The 15,697-nt window shown below is 41.4% G+C and overlaps 1 protein-coding gene across 5 annotated transcripts; it reads right to left on the bottom strand.

Moving 5' to 3' along the window:
- LOC116254343 (telomere repeat-binding protein 5) lies at window positions 1-6,756 on the bottom strand. Of its 5 annotated transcripts, none has more exons than XM_031629709.2 (11): window positions 6,519-6,756; window positions 5,978-6,044; window positions 5,097-5,342; window positions 3,981-4,977; window positions 3,530-3,739; window positions 3,378-3,440; window positions 3,190-3,269; window positions 2,741-2,979; window positions 2,285-2,587; window positions 2,065-2,128; window positions 1-647 (listed from the first exon to the last, which is right to left on the bottom strand). In XM_031629709.2, the coding sequence occupies exons 3-11, from the start codon at window positions 5,169-5,171 to the stop codon at window positions 477-479; spliced, it is 2,202 nt and encodes a 733-aa protein (XP_031485569.1). In that variant the 5' UTR covers window positions 5,172-5,342; window positions 5,978-6,044; window positions 6,519-6,756; the 3' UTR covers window positions 1-476. The 5 variants fall into 5 exon arrangements, with proteins under 5 accessions (XP_031485569.1, XP_031485571.1, XP_031485568.1 ...); XM_031629711.2 differs by having other exon boundaries at window positions 5,097-5,249; XM_031629708.2 differs by lacking the exon at window positions 5,978-6,044.
- Window positions 6,757-15,697: the final 8,941 nt, after the last annotated feature.

Raw genomic sequence — 15,697 nt, 5'->3', positions numbered from 1 at the left:
GAAAGGAGAAACTGCACATAATTTCACTTGATTATTCCAGTAACAAAAGAGAAGCTAGAAAGAAGAGAAAATAAGAATTGAATCGTCGACCATCTCTTTACAACAGACCTTCCCCCAAACAAATCGAACACCTCTCCCTTTCTCCGTTCCAATCAACAGGACACCACCAACCCCCCTTGCTTCCTTCTTCCCAATTCACACATGTCAGGAACCATCAGATGGTTAAAAAAGAACAGAGATGGCACGGCCGCCGGTGACGACGGCCGACGACCATGAAAGACTTTTTGTTAGCATTTCCCATCCACAAGGTTTTGCCCTTTCTTTATTTCATGAATATACACATACCAGACTTCCCTCGTAAGTAAAGAACAGAAGGGAAAATTCCGGCCAAGAATCATGGTGAGAGAATATTACAGACTTTGGTTTTTTCCTTCTCGTCTCCATTTTGTGTTCACTCCTTTTTTACAGATCGGGAATCAAAGTAGCAAGCGTGTCTCCCCTTGCTGCTTGACCTGATGCTTCGCCTGCTGTTGCGACCAGTAGGCGTGGGCGGACAGCACCCTGTCCAAGAGCTCCTGCGGCACCGGCTCCCCCCTCCTCTGTTGCGGAGAGATCCTCGCCGTGTGCACGAGCGTCTTCCACTTATCCTGTAACAATAATACCGCCATCATCAATACAAGCCATCGTGTACAAACATAGGAATTGGGATCAGTAAGATGAGTCTTTTGGCTTCTCAAATTGGGCAGTACAAGTGTGGTCAGCCTACTTCGTTCGGCTCGAAACCGTGACGCTAGAGAACCAGAACCACGGGGAGCATAGCTGATGCCGACCGTGCATAGAGATGACTAATGGAAGTCAGAATGGACCGGTTTCGATTGGTGTTGAAGCCTTCTGGATTAGTAGAAGCAGTGGGACCAATAGACCACTTGAGAACCTAAAGAGGCCTTTCGTTTCGGTTCATTTTCTGATGATCGAGTCCAGGTACTTGAAACCACCCTATGAGGGTCCGCCAAGCGAAAAGAGAGGCATCATTTCCTTGTTCACGGAAAGGAGGGCCGGTTCAAGAAGCCATGCTGGGTCCAGCTGCACGGTCAAACGGGTAGCGTAGGGGACCAAGAGAAAAGCAAAAAAGCCCGTGAAATCTAACACATCATGGCAGAAGACTACGTACACCATCCATCCGAGAAATAGACGGTGGCAATTAAAGGCGGACAGCAAGGCTGGGACCAGGGCACCACCACGTTCAGACAAAAGCAAACGTGATGAGACCAAGGACACCACGTTCGGAAATAAAAGAAGAAAAGGAAAAGAAACAGGTTGCAAGCCAACATGCCAACTAATACTAAAATGACAACGGTGCCCCACTATCCTACTCCTAAGCTGCCAGGACAGTTTGGCCCTTCATTAAAGAAATAGAGAAAAGGGCAAAAAGGAAAAAGAAGGCGGCCTGTGGCCCAGTACCAACTACCAATAACCACAGGAGAAGTACAGAGAAGGGAAGGTAGTACGCGGGACTGCGGCCCTTGCCGTTTACTTCAACCCAGAAAAGGAAAAAAATGCCTTCTAAAGTTGACAGCCAACCTTATCTGTCCAGCCCAAGTACACAAGACCAAGCATTCTTCTGGCCAAACGTGGCTTGAAAACAGTTGGCTCCCAAAACAAGCAAGGCTACAGTCAACCGTGGCTCCCACGGAAGCCTTCCACCATCCTCGTTCCTTTTTTCCCTTTTCTTCTCATCTTCATGATTGCCGAAGATGAGAAGCAATAGATTCCATAGGCAGGACGAAGTCAGAGTTTTTCATCTGCGGAAGTAGGAGAATCGTCCGCCTGCACGCCTCTGCTTTCCTCAGGCACCGTATCGTTTTCTTTCGGATAGGATTTGACTGGACAATACCGTGGGACGTCTCGATCTCAGGGACAGGAAGGGGATATTTTGAAGGACATAGGTCCCTCACAGCTCACAAACAATGCGGTAGTTCAAGGCAAGATTACGTGATAGACAAGAGTACCAAACTGAGGAAAAGAAGCATGAAGGAGCAGAGAGCTCGATGGAGAAGCAACTACCTTCAAGTCGACATACGTGCGATGCTTCGCGTTGTCAAAAGCTAGTAGCTTCACGTCTCTCCATCTGAGAAAACAACCAAAAAAACGCCAATAAGAGCAGAATGCTGCAAAGCGATTATGATCGAACTGTACCAAGTTCGACCAGTCAGTTTTGTCTCAATGGTATCGGTTCTGGCCACTCCAAAGAATCAAATGTTGCAGAACATACACGGATACATACCTCCCAGTCCCAAGCTTCTCGACTGCCTTTACCAGCGCTTCCACCTCTGGAACAGAGAATGGTCGCCGTGTTCGACGCTGAACGAGCTCACTCCGCCGGGGCTTGCAATGGAGGGGCACCACCGCCAAGGCCTCCACACTTACAGTTGGTACGGCAACCAATGCCCTGGAGTTCTGGTTCGCATTCTTAGTTGATAATTCAGCAGGAGATGTCGTCTGATTACAGTCACTTTCCTCCCATAGAGGTCCACCAGCAGTGGGCTCATCTACGCCTAGATCTGAATTATCAGACAGAGGATTGTACCTAGAGAGAAAAACAAACGTAATTTTAGTCCATAATGATTCACACGTTTACATCTAAAGTGAATACATGCCAAGAGCTAAGGACAGAAAGGGAACTACGCAACCACCACAAGTCTTCAATTGTTGGTCCGTGCCACAAATTTTTTAGTAATACCTGTTTAATGGCTCAGTTTCTTTGGGAGAGAGTGGGGGGCATGGATCAGTCGAGGAAAACTTTGGAGCATGAATGGTGTTAGGTTCCAGCATGAATCCAACATCATCATGCTCATTGCTACAGGAAATCCCTGTCTGGAGCAGGGTTTTGCTGTCATCGTGGATTTTCTTCCCTTGTAGGAGAATTCCAACTTGTAGCCCACCTCCAAGTATGGATGTGACAGCCTCCATGACAGTCCTCTGAAATTAAATTAATTTACATATCAGAGAGAGTACTATGGTGCCAATCAACATGTGATTCGAGTTTATAATTATTGGATACCCTCATTTTAGTGACGATATGGATAATAATCTACAAATTCCTCTGAGAGATCTTTCCATTGGTGACAATGCCCATGATACATCCAACTAGCTTCATGATCTAACAAAAGAAGCTAGGCAAGAACTAACCTTTAATGATCCCACAGTTGCATTTTCTGGCATCTCAATGAGGAGCTCAGGAACCTTGAATGACTTGATATTCAACTTCACTGTGTATTTGAAACCAAAACAAGGGGTCAGGTTAAGGACCAGAAATCTGCATCTACATGACTAAAACAGAAGGATCAGAGTAACATGAACACAAACAGAAGTCCCACCTTTTGAATCATTAGCCTTCACAGATGACTTTGTACTTTCTATTGGGCTTGAGGCCCCACTGGCTGCAGATGACAGCTTTGGAGCTTTCAGGACTATATACAAAGAAAAAATTAAAACTAAGACCCAACGAAGTCACTAAGTGGAAAGTTACCGTGATTAATCCTTGAATCAGGAGTAGAGATATCTTCGTATATGTGCTTCTCTGGTGGGGTAGAAGCATCTTCACCCCCAATCCCTCCATCAAATATTGACAGCAGGCTTTGTTGAAACAATCTTCTTCTCTTAACGGGAGGACACCTTTGAGTTCTTTGTCGTTTACAATTAGTTTTCCTATTGTAGAATGCAGGTTTCGTTTCCACATCTGATTAGCAATAACAGAGAAATAACTTGAAAAAGAAGGAACCAAAAAAAGACCCAGTTGATTGTAATCCAGAAGTGAATGTACAAAGTGCAATATCGTAAACATTTTATCAGTACATGACAAGGACAACAAAATTTTGCAGCATCACTAAATCGAGAAAAAATCATAACAGTTGAGAGAAAAAGAATACATAAAAAAAAATCGTTAATTCCTAAAAAAACTCGAAAGTCTAGAGGCATACCGTTGTTATAGGGCTTCCCATCTTTCAACATTGCAGGAGCCGCTTTCCAAATATTTGAGGAAACCTTCCTGATTTTCCTATCAGCAAGGCGTGGCCAGTTACCTTGTAGAGATACATTACTGGGTTTACTGCACCCAGAAGAGTTTTCATCATCATCTTCTTGAACTATTTTTACATCCTCCTGAATAACAGGAGACGAGCTATAAGGTACGCGCCCAATACAAAAGCTGACCTCATCACTACTGGCTGAACTAACCAATGCAGGAGGCTTTGTCTCCTCATCAATAGGTTCTTGTGAACTGAACGTATCAGGGATAGTTCCTCCCGAATGGCGACTAATCATCACCTGACTACCTTGTCCATATCCACTGTTTGGATTCCCTGTTCTCAAATCAGGAGATTCTAGGGAGCAAGGGTAGCTTTTGGTTTCAGCACATTTTCCTTGAAGCCCATCCGTCTCATGTTTGTGTATTTCCCAAGGTCCAGAGGAGACTCCAGAGACATTATTTCTTACTTCATCAACAGAATTACCTACTAAGCGAGCCTGAAGAGAGCTATCAAACTTGGTGATCACTGAAATAGATCCTGATGCATCCCCACTTCGAACATGTGAACCCTCTCCAGAGGTGTGGCACTCTCCTTGCCGAAGCGGACAATGTAAAACATCTCTGGAGGCTAAAGGACCCTCGTCAGAGATTCCTTGATCACACACTTCCAATTTAAATGGTTTCACTTCATTCTGCAGTTCTTCCTTAACCGGATCGCTTGAAACAGAAAGGGAACTGTCAAAACCCGTAACAGCCCATCCAGCCTTCTTCACATTTTGAGCTGCGTTATTTTTTAATTTCTTAGCAGATTCCTTATCCCTTCTAACTGAAGAATCACAATTGGTAGGAAATGATTCGTTCTCACATAATAACTTGCCAGCAACAGTAGCCAATAATTCAAAAGCATGCATATCATAGTGAGAGTCCTTTTTTCTGAATAAACGTTTTCCCTGAGAGAAATATAGAAGTAAGAATTAGAAGGAAAAACAACGATAAGAAGCAAGAACTTAAAAAGGGAAAATAACGATAGGTAAAAATATAATAGAGATAATCAGCTAAACAGGAGTACCCTGGCTGATCGTGAAGTTCGGGGCATGGTTGGCACTTGGTAGCAATTGAATCCACATTCCAACCTTTTCTGCATTACTCCAACTTATAATATCCAGGGAGAATTCAGCAAATAAGCATCAAATAACTTGATGGAGCCATCCACAGTATCACTCTGGAAAAATTTACAGATGATCAGCTATATATTTGATCTTCACATTCACGATCCACCAATGAGAAGTCAAGTTGGTAAGGAGAAATCCTGCCACTGCACAATTACATTCACAAAGTAATTTAACGTGCTCAGAATTGTTTTAAAATAAAAGTGTATCAATAGAAAAATAAAATCCGCAATGAAGCAATAAAGCAACAACTGTACTTGTTACTCTAACATTAAAAAAAAGCAAGAAAATGAAATTTCTCTTTACGTCATATCAAGTAACCAAAGGAATTACTGCGTCCTCCAAAGCATCAGCCCTTTGCACTGATGTGCATACTTCAACACCAGGGACAAAAGAGATACTGTTATTGATAACCATCAGCCCCCAGCATTGGCAACCACCAAGGAAAGGCCACAATAAATTCCAATAAACGAAACGAAGGAAACGATCACGCATAGGCAACTGAACAGGATGTGTAAAATCCTACTTAAGAAAGACAAGGCAAAGAATTTTCTTCCGCAACGTAACGTGATGTAGATATTGAGTAAACAAAAAGAAGACATAAAATGGGAAACTGCAAAGCACACAGACCACCTAAGCAATCTCAAAAGGCAAATAAAAAAGAACCATCAGGGATCGATCCCAAAGATTTGAGAAAAATGGGGCCAACGGTAAAACCAAGAAAAAGAACGATTCCTCCTGACTTTGGAAAAGAATGACCCAAAAGCAGTTATCATCTTACATTTGATCTGGGAGGAAGTTCTCGATTCTCAATTGGGAGAGAGGAATCGTGTCTCATGTTTCAAACCCTGCGAAAGAATTATCCGAACTTCGGGATCAAGATAAGGATTTCACAAACACAACAAAGAAAAACAAGTTTTGAAGATCGACGAATTCTATAACGAGAAAAAAAATAGAAAAAGGAATTTAAGATCTGAAAACCATAACACGACGCAAAATCGGTGAAATTTAAGATGAAATGAGTATATCTCATATTTTCCGCAGAAATCATCCACAATTACGGAAACAAACGCAACAAAACCATAATTTAAACCAGAACACAAATCAACACCACAAAAAGAAACTTTTCAAAATATGCAAGCTGGATCGCGCAGCTCCTTAACGGAGAACTCCAAAAGAAAAACAATTAAAGAATGAAATTTAAGAGAAACTGTAATCGTTCGGAAAAACCCCGGGAAGGACAACAAAAACCCTCGCAAAATCCCGACCGCGCCAATTCCGCAAAAATCCATGCCTCCAAGGAGGGTAATTCAGAATCTAACCTCGGTAAGCTTCTGCCTTTGAGATCCTCCATCCAACGGCGAGGATCGGCATTAGAAAAACCATAATTCCATCGAAATTCCGGCGAAAGATGGCCAGAATGACGTCGGAAACCGGCGGTTCGGTTCCTAGAAAACACGAATTCCGGTAAACACTCTCCCGAGACAAAATTGTGACCAACACGCTTTCCTCCTCCCGTTTCTCTGCTTCTCCGATCGCCAAAACCCCTGAAAGTAAATTCTCTCCTTCCTCCCCCCTTAAACCTCCAACTCTTATACTCGTGACCCCATCGCACCGGCCAGTCCGGTGGAAACCCCCACGCCCACCTCCTACTCCCGGTCGCCCGAAACCAACCAGACCGCTTCCCTCCCCCAGCTTCATCCACAACCCCGGTTCCACCGTTCGATTCGCGCCACGTGTTAAATCTCATCATCCTACGGCCATCGTGTGGTCCCACCTCTGAGTTTTATTTAAACCTCTCTTTTTTATCGTCCGCGCAGGTTTCTAAAGAAATGCAATTTGCTGCAGAAAAGGATAAAGAAAAGACGAAGGGAGACGGCGAAACGTATCGCCCTTTTTTATTTACCGTTAAAAATGCAGTGGCAGTTATTCGGTACGCCTTCTTCATTTCATTTTACTGGAGGAGGCCGAGGGGGTAAATTGAACTTTTCAAAAAGCTGCAGTTACAAAATTGCCCCTGTAGAATTTGGCAAAGACACGCAAGCGACTTGGGGTTTTTGACTTTTGTGGTGGCTGAGCTCCTAAGCACCTTCCTTCCACTAGACTGAGTCAAGACCCAAATGAGCCACCATCTTGAAATTCTTATCACGAGATCGAACCCAAACCTAGATCCAATTGGATAATGTCGATCAGGCCGAACCCATTGGCGGGATTGACCGAACCGCGTCATAACCCCAGCACACAGCTATGGGTTGATTATACGGAACGCTGAGAGACCCAGTCAAACAAAGGCCGATCCATGATTTGACCACATGCAAGGAGACCAATCATGTCTTTAATGTGCTTTCCGGGGCTATTAAGGTCGTTCTGAGAACGTTCCTTGGTGAATCTCGGCCGTCCGTGGCCCAGATCCCTCGATCTCGGCCGTTGGCTTGAAGGAGGGACGAAAGAGAGCGATGCTCACGCGAAGCGTGTGGCCCCGCTCGCTGTCGTCATCGAACCATGCGTTACGTGGATCTGTGAGGCAATAAATAAAATATTTAAAACTTCTTGACGGCATTCAAAATTTTACGTGAAATTTTGGGTCTCTGTATTCTGAGGGGCAACGGTTGCTTCCAGGCGTCAGACTCGGATGTCAGGCAATCCCGAGACTGACGCAAGGCCAAGGAGTCCGTACGCAACGAAACGAACCGAAATCCTGTAGCTTTGACTCGTATCGCCCTCGCTCGTACCGAATCGCATGGGGAAGGGACTGAGGGGCATCTCCTGCTACCAGCTTCGTTCCGTGGGAGGGACAAAGAATAGAGTTGGAAGCCCAAATTACCCCAACGCCCTCGCTCATCCTTCTGGTTCGATGGTCTATTTTACCCTTGTAAATATGCAAATGGACTACGTTGTGCATTTCTCCCGACTTGACCCCGTTGCCCCCCGAAGATACCAACGGTTCCAAGTTGGACCACAATTTGGTATTGAAATTGTTGAACTTAACGAATTTTCAAGGAACATTTGAATTCAATTATATGTCAAGTTTTAACTATAGTTTTGCATTTCTTATGTTCAAATATTAATTTTGAACTCATTGAAAATCACAAGTCAAAATTGCCAAATAATATGAGAATAATTTACAACTTATCGAAAATTATTTTTCCATATGCAGCTTTGGTTATGCACACCCTTTTGATATTAGGGGTATTTGGTAACATAAACGTGTTTTTTAGAATATAAAATTTCTGATAAATTCAGCGTTCTTAAAAATGTAGGATTCTGTTAAGCCTTTTGGGTATCCACCTATCTGTCTCTCTCTCTCTCACACAAACATACAAAAGAATTGCAAGTTTTACGAAACAGAAAAATTATAAACTTCTTCTTCTTAACTATCATTTATGAAGTCTCACTCTGAAAAGTGGCTCCATAGCCGTGAATTTTAGCAACCAAATCCTAATCTTCACTGCCAACTTCCATCCTTCTCTTGCTCCATTAGAAATTCAATGGAAACAGGCGTTCATTATATCGGATCCAGACTAAGAAACTGAACGACAAATCATGAAAAGTTAAAACTGCGATCTGACAGTTTCAGCTAGAATCCAAATTGTATTTATAGCCTAAGTAACAAAAGCAGATCTGACGAAGAAAAAGAATATTTGGAACCAAACAAATCAAATTGTCTCTATCACGAAAAGCCACTCAAACATCTATCAGAACTGAACTAAGTTGTAATACTGGTTCTAACCATTCATCAAACTCATTGTAATATCCATGCCAACATTTACTTGCGGCCATTGTACAATCAAGTTTTGTCCAAAAAAAAACTTTATTAACATATTGGGTTTTCCGAGTAATTTAGCTTGTTACACATTGGGTACCTGAAAGTCTAAGATTTCTTCTGCTAATTTCTTTCAAACACGAGATAAGTGACATTCTATATGATGGGGATGTAGCATATACCGCACCTGACCAGATTCTCAAGCGGTCTTCAATTATGAAAGCAAGGAAAAAGGGAAAGGTGATCTCCACCGCCCATCGCTGCCACTAGAGGTCAAAATCGAGATTCTCGAAAGCAAGTGAGGGCATGCATGACAAAAGCCGCGTGCCACGCTGGCGAAAGCGGTTAACGCACAACAGCCGGTGGTGTCTCTTTCGGGCAGTATCATCCAAATTCTCAAAATTCTTAAAAATTTGAAAAAAAAAAAAAAGGAGAAAGCAAGAGGAACATCCTGAGAGGGACGGGAGGGCGAAGCGTGGGACCCGCGCCGGATGCTGAGGTGGCAGGGGTCGGAGCCACGAGCTGCTTGACGCCGTTAGTCTCGGTGGATAAGGGGATGAGCTTTCGGGTTGGGTGGTGGGGGTTCTGGGACCCGGGCCCGGTGACGTAAGAGAGAGAAAGAGGGAAGAAAGGACGACGCCATGACGGGTGGGTCCAGAATAGAGACGCAGGAGACCGTCGGAAGCGTCCCTCCGCACGTGGGGAGCGTCAAGCGGCAGGCGAAAGTCGACGCGTTTCTTGGTGGTGTGAACTCAACAACGCTTTGCCACAATGACCAGGATGCCCCGGTGCAATTTAGGGATTGACGGTCAAGTACCGGGTCCCGGGAATTGAAGTAACTGGACCCGTCCCGTCCCATAAAAAAAATGATCCACTCCCCTTCTACGACAAGTTTTGACCGGAAGGATTTGACTGAAAATCCAAGTTTTTAACTTGTTTGTAAGAACACGATATCAAATATAACTGCGATAAACAAAACAAGCAATATATATATATATATATAATTTTATTTTATTTTGTTTGAAGGCTTTTAGATTTATTCGCACAACCGTCCAAATTGTCCAACAGAAAACAAAGATATTTAATTTATAACTAAAATTCCAATTTATATTGTTGGATAAAGTTTGAGGATGAAACGCGTGAGAAGGGACTATGGGGAACTGGGGATTCCAAGTTCCCCAAATTGTTTGGTGAGCGTGGGAGTTTGAAGAATGATGTTTGTTTGGGAAAAGCTCATGCGAAATTGGGCAACGGCAGAAGTTCGCAGCTTTCAAAGTGCATTAAATTTGGTGGTGACTTAAGTGCACAAGTTGTTCAATCTCCATGGAAGGATGGTTGAGAATTTTCTTCATTTAAAGGAAAAATCATCTTTATATGTTCATATAACATAATGTTCTTCTTATCAAATGATTTTTCGAAGAAAATTTATGTGAGGGCAAATAATTTGTATGGCCCTTTGGAAAAATGTTCCGGTACACGGCCAAGTACGGGACCGGACCTTGCGATACGGGGCCGATATGGCCCTTTTAAGAGATGATTCAATACGAGGCCGAATCGGAGCAGACCCACATAGACCACCCTCTTTGGTGTTCCTTTTAGCTGTGTAAAAAGTTTTTTCTAAGTAGTCTTTTGCCTATATGATTTGCTTTCATCTAATTGCCTTCTCCCTTTTCTTTTTCCACTGGCAACACATGAGTTAAAAATTGCAACTGCTTTTGCAGGTACATAAGATTTGCGTTTGAACATCAAACTAAATATTGACCTTTTTAATTACACTGGGTAATGAGTATGATAGAATATCAAATATCCAAGCTTCGAGTTTGGACTCAAAATCAACTTACGCACGCATATTTTGGTTGATTTGGTGCATCCCAAGGGACTGTTTTGCATCGGTAGTGACTCATAAATCTACCCTAAAAATTAGGCAAATTTATGAATAAAATATTGTTTGAAGTGTCCAATGAATCTAATCAATTTTTTGGGTTAGATGCATGAGAAAGTATCATGTTATTGTTCCCAAATGACATCTAAGGATCAAAACCTCAAAATTGTATGTGAATTATTTTGCTTCCCTAATTTTCATATAGAGTTCACAATTTCAAACTTAAATATGTGGGTATGAATTTTAATACAGAAAAATGCAAACTTTGGAAGAATAACCCCAAGAACAAAATATGAAGCATGCTTCTGAGTATTCCAAGAACCACAATAAAAAAAAATCTTGTTAAATATGGTCAATTAACTCTAAACATTTTAGTTTTTCATACTAAGATCAATGACTATCATTTTCAGCAAGTATTGTATGAATTTGCCTTGTGACATATTTATGAGACAATAACAATGTATTCAAAGATACATGATCCCGACTAAATTCAGATAAATTATTCAAAGAATGTGCGAACAAGAGCTCCATCGACCTGACTAGAGGGTGAAAAACCCTGAAGGAGGACAATTCAATGCTCCGAGAAGGGTCCGCCCCTCCGGGCACGATCTGTCAAGGTCTGCTTAACTCCAACTTGCCTATCGAACACCAGAGTTGCTCGATGAAAGTGCCGTTCCACGTAGGCGGCCCAAGCGATCTAGCATCGTGCCAAGTGGCCGGATCTCCAGAACTGAAATTTAAACGGGTCGGTTCTTAGATGAACCAATAGAAGATTTGGAACCGAATGAGCCATGGAACCTCTATCATGAGTTTGGCTCAAAGGAGATGACCTTATCACTAAACCTACACCTCACATGTGGAGTTGAGGCATATGCCCAGAGAATCTCTTGTGATTCTTCTCCTCTCCCTTTACTTTTCCTTTATGGCATTCACAAAGGTGTGGCCCCCACCAATTATCAAGGAAGAGAAAATCCAATCAGATGCATCAAGATCAAAATCTTGTTTGGGGAAAGCCTTCATTAAGCGGCTAATGGAATCTACTTTTTCCCAGAAAGAAATTGGCCATCTTGCCCTCACACTGGATTAGTTTAATTTCTTCAGATCTTGGAGAGAAAACTTATGCACCATAAGATTCTATTGCCTTGTGTGTGTGTGTGTGTGTATATATATATATATATATATATGTAGGTTGGATCTTTTATTTTTTCATGTTCTCAACTGCCTTTTAAGGCACTCCATCTTTTTCTTTCACATTTCCGTTGGATGATTATAGTATTAAAATTTATTTTGTTGGCATCCCTTCCCCAAGAGAGATCATCCTGAAGATGATCAAACTGTTTTCTTGTTGAACCTTTTGCTCCCACCAACTCCATACTGCTTCACAACCAATTTTGAAGATTGACTCTCTTTCTCTCTCTAGATCCATCTTCAAAATCTCTCTCTCTCTTTCTCTCACCATCTTCAAATAATATGAGAATATTCACCTACCTTTGCATTACCTACTTCATGGTTGCAGAGAGGGCCACCTAACTCGATCCGGCCCCTTACTTGGGTTGAATTTTTCAACTGTGTGTGTGAGAGAGAGAGAGTCGTAGAGGGAGCAGTAGGAAGCTCTTTCACAAACTTAGCTTCTTCTCTATCCCTTTGTTTTCTGTCTCCGCATTAAATGTGATCTGATAAGGTAGGAAGGCCTTTCTCCCAGCAGATGTGCATCGGAAATGCGATCTAATAAGGAGCGAATAAGGAGAAAAGTAAGGGATTGATCGGGATTCTCAAAAGTCAGGATTTGTATAATATAAGAAGATAAACAGGTAGGTGTCGCAACCTTTAAGTGCTACACTCATAATAAATAATCTTGAACATTGGCGGTTGAGAGAGAAGGAAAAAAAAAAGAGAGAGAAAGCTATATATATATATATATATATATATATATAATGTTCCAACAGTACCTTATTTCGCATTATACTTGCATTTAGGATGAAATCTCTTTCACGTTCTCTTTTTAGGAAAAGATTTTGTTTCTTCATCTTCCATAAGATCCATGGCTGCCACAAATGCATCTTAATTTATGGTTGCCTCATCAAGTGATCTTCTTCCATATGCCAATTAGGATTTGGACTACGGATTTACATTTTGGGTTCATATCCAAATTTGCTGCACTAAGCTTCTAGTAGACCAAACATGGTTTCCTGACATGAATGAACAATAAGAAACATATAAAATGTGGATCTGGATCACACCGATATTTCTGTGCATCCAGCAGCTATGCCATCGACCAGATCTGGATCTGCTTTTTAAATCAAACCACCACAGAAATCCGGATTCCTAGCATTGTTTAGTGACATTGGTCATATGATCCCAAGAATATAATCAACAAACTAAATTAAAGATGTGCAGTTCATATAATCTGGCAAATCATCTTTGAATATCAGATTTTTTGGTACGCAATTGTTCCTTTGATTATATTTATGATGAGTACTAATTATATTTTGATCTTATTGGAATCTACCATTTTCATTGAAAGATGGTTGGATGAAACCAACCAACGGTGAGTATGTGAAATCGCTTTGAAATCTGATGTCCTACATGAATCAAAGGATCACCATATATTATCAAATAAAAAATTGAAAAATAAAATATTCTCTTTTAAAATATTCAAAAATTATAATTTGGTCATTGTAAAAAATTTGAAAAACGCAGTTGGCCCCTGTCAAAATTTCTTAGAGAATTTATTTAGTCATATACCGCCCTCCAATGAAAATAAATTCTAGCTCCACCTCTGCTTCGTGAACAGTTAAAGGAATGAGATCATGAACATGTTCTTGCAAAATTCTTATACATATTCATATCATATATATATATATATGCACACATACACACACATCAAAAGTAAGATGCAAACTGGAAAATTAATTGAAATGATCAGCTCACTCATCAGTGGGAGTGAATGTGCGTGCATGCACGTGCATACATGTGTGTGTATAGCAGCCATTAGCAACTTTCATTGGGATAATAAAGGATCTTCCAATAAAAGGTCTATAGCTATGGGTTCTGTCTCAAAGAGCAGTGGGCAACATTTATCTTATTAATTAGTGACATTCCCAGTTGCGTGCCCAAAACTTAGATCACATGAGCCCTTAAAGTTCATGTCTGCAAATCCCCATAAAGGTGATGAGAGAATGTGACGTTTTAAAGTCTGCAGCTCCTAAACAAAAATATATCTCGGTGTCTGGAACTTAAGATCTGTCCCAAGCAAATAAAAGTGAATATCTTGGTAAGCAAGGTGTGGTGGGAAGAGAGAGAAAGAAAAAAAAATGGAGAGAAACCAATTGACCCATCTATCTATGTGCTATAAGGAAGAGGAGTAGCATCCACAGGAATCGAAGAAGAGACGTGCTTCATTTTACATCCCGGAAAAACCAACAATGTTCCGCTCCTTGAAGTGAGAGAGAAGCATTTTGAGAATCATGAGCTCAAACCAGCATTCCATGGATGTGATATAATCTTTCATCAGGTTGCCATTATTTCATCCCCATGTAGATTTGACGCCGTGTATCAAATGCAAAGGCTGGCATTGAAATATTTTATGCATATCGAGTAGCATGCTCCGGAAATGCAAGAGGTTTTTAATTAATAACTCCTTCATGAGATCTAATCTAATATGGGGGGGTCTTCAATTTTGAGATCAGACTTTTCCCACCCGATGAGACCTTGTTGACAATATACAACGCTGAAATTATGGATCTAGATCTGACTGACGTATGATATCAGAGTTTTTTTTTCATAGAACTTTAACTTTGGCCATAGTGTTCTAGTTAAACCGCAAAATCCTGTTGCATCAGGTGCTCGAATTTATGATATGAGGCTTTCAGATGCACTCAGTCCGAAGATCTACCAAAGCTCAAAGTCTACATAAATACAATTCAGTATTCAAATATGAAATCTTCTGATTATAGATCCATTTTTTTCAGTACTTTTACATCAACAACTGAAAACTCATATTGGTTGCCAGAAAGGTCTGATCGTAAACATAAAGGAGTTGTTTGGTAACAGTAACAAGTTGTAACTATGTTGTCTCATGCGACCGATTCATGGAATGCTAGCTCATAAGGTTTCGTGAATCGGCCCTAATTTTTGAGGTAAATTCATATAACAGTAACAACTTGTATTGCCAAACACCCGATAAACGATCTCAATCTCAGATCAGAGGTCATCAAGCTGCCCATTGATCTCTGCTCACAGATCAGATTCAGGGGATTCGAACACCTCCCAACTTGATCTTTTCTTCTCCTTAAATGTGTGTGTGTGTGTGTGCATGTGTGTGTGTGTGTGTGTGTGCAGTAAATGATGTGGGCCCATTCTTTCACTGTTTATTGTTCATTCCCTTATTTAGCTTAGTTTTTTAATATAGCAACTATAGCTGGCACATGATCCCTCCCATACTTCTTTTTTATTTTTCTAACAGCTTACAAAGTTTCTGTGGTGTACAGTTGAGTTATTCAAGGGAACAGCATTTAGTTCTTAGCTTTACAAAAAAAAAGCATATATGCGTCTTTGGCTTTAGACAGAGAGAATAGGCTGTAGACTTTAGCATGAGGATTAGCCAACTAGGTTAAAGCTGGAGTTGGAAATGGATCAGATCTAGTGGATTTTGGAACTTGTACAAATGCCAATCTGGATCCGACCTGTCTTGTATTTAGCCGATCGAATCTGATCCATCCCTTGGATGCTCTTCAAAGGCAAAGGACAGCCACTAGACTTGGACTTGCCCCATCTTCATGGCACATTCTAGTTTGATAGAGCTCGACTCGACCTATAAAACTTGAGTTCGAACTCGAGTCAAGCTTGATAGAGCA

The sequence above is a fragment of the Nymphaea colorata genome, chromosome 5, assembly GCF_008831285.2.
Source record: "Nymphaea colorata isolate Beijing-Zhang1983 chromosome 5, ASM883128v2, whole genome shotgun sequence".
Taxonomy (NCBI): Eukaryota; Viridiplantae; Streptophyta; class Magnoliopsida; order Nymphaeales; family Nymphaeaceae; genus Nymphaea; species Nymphaea colorata.
This window is presented reverse-complemented; position numbering and strand designations above follow the sequence as displayed.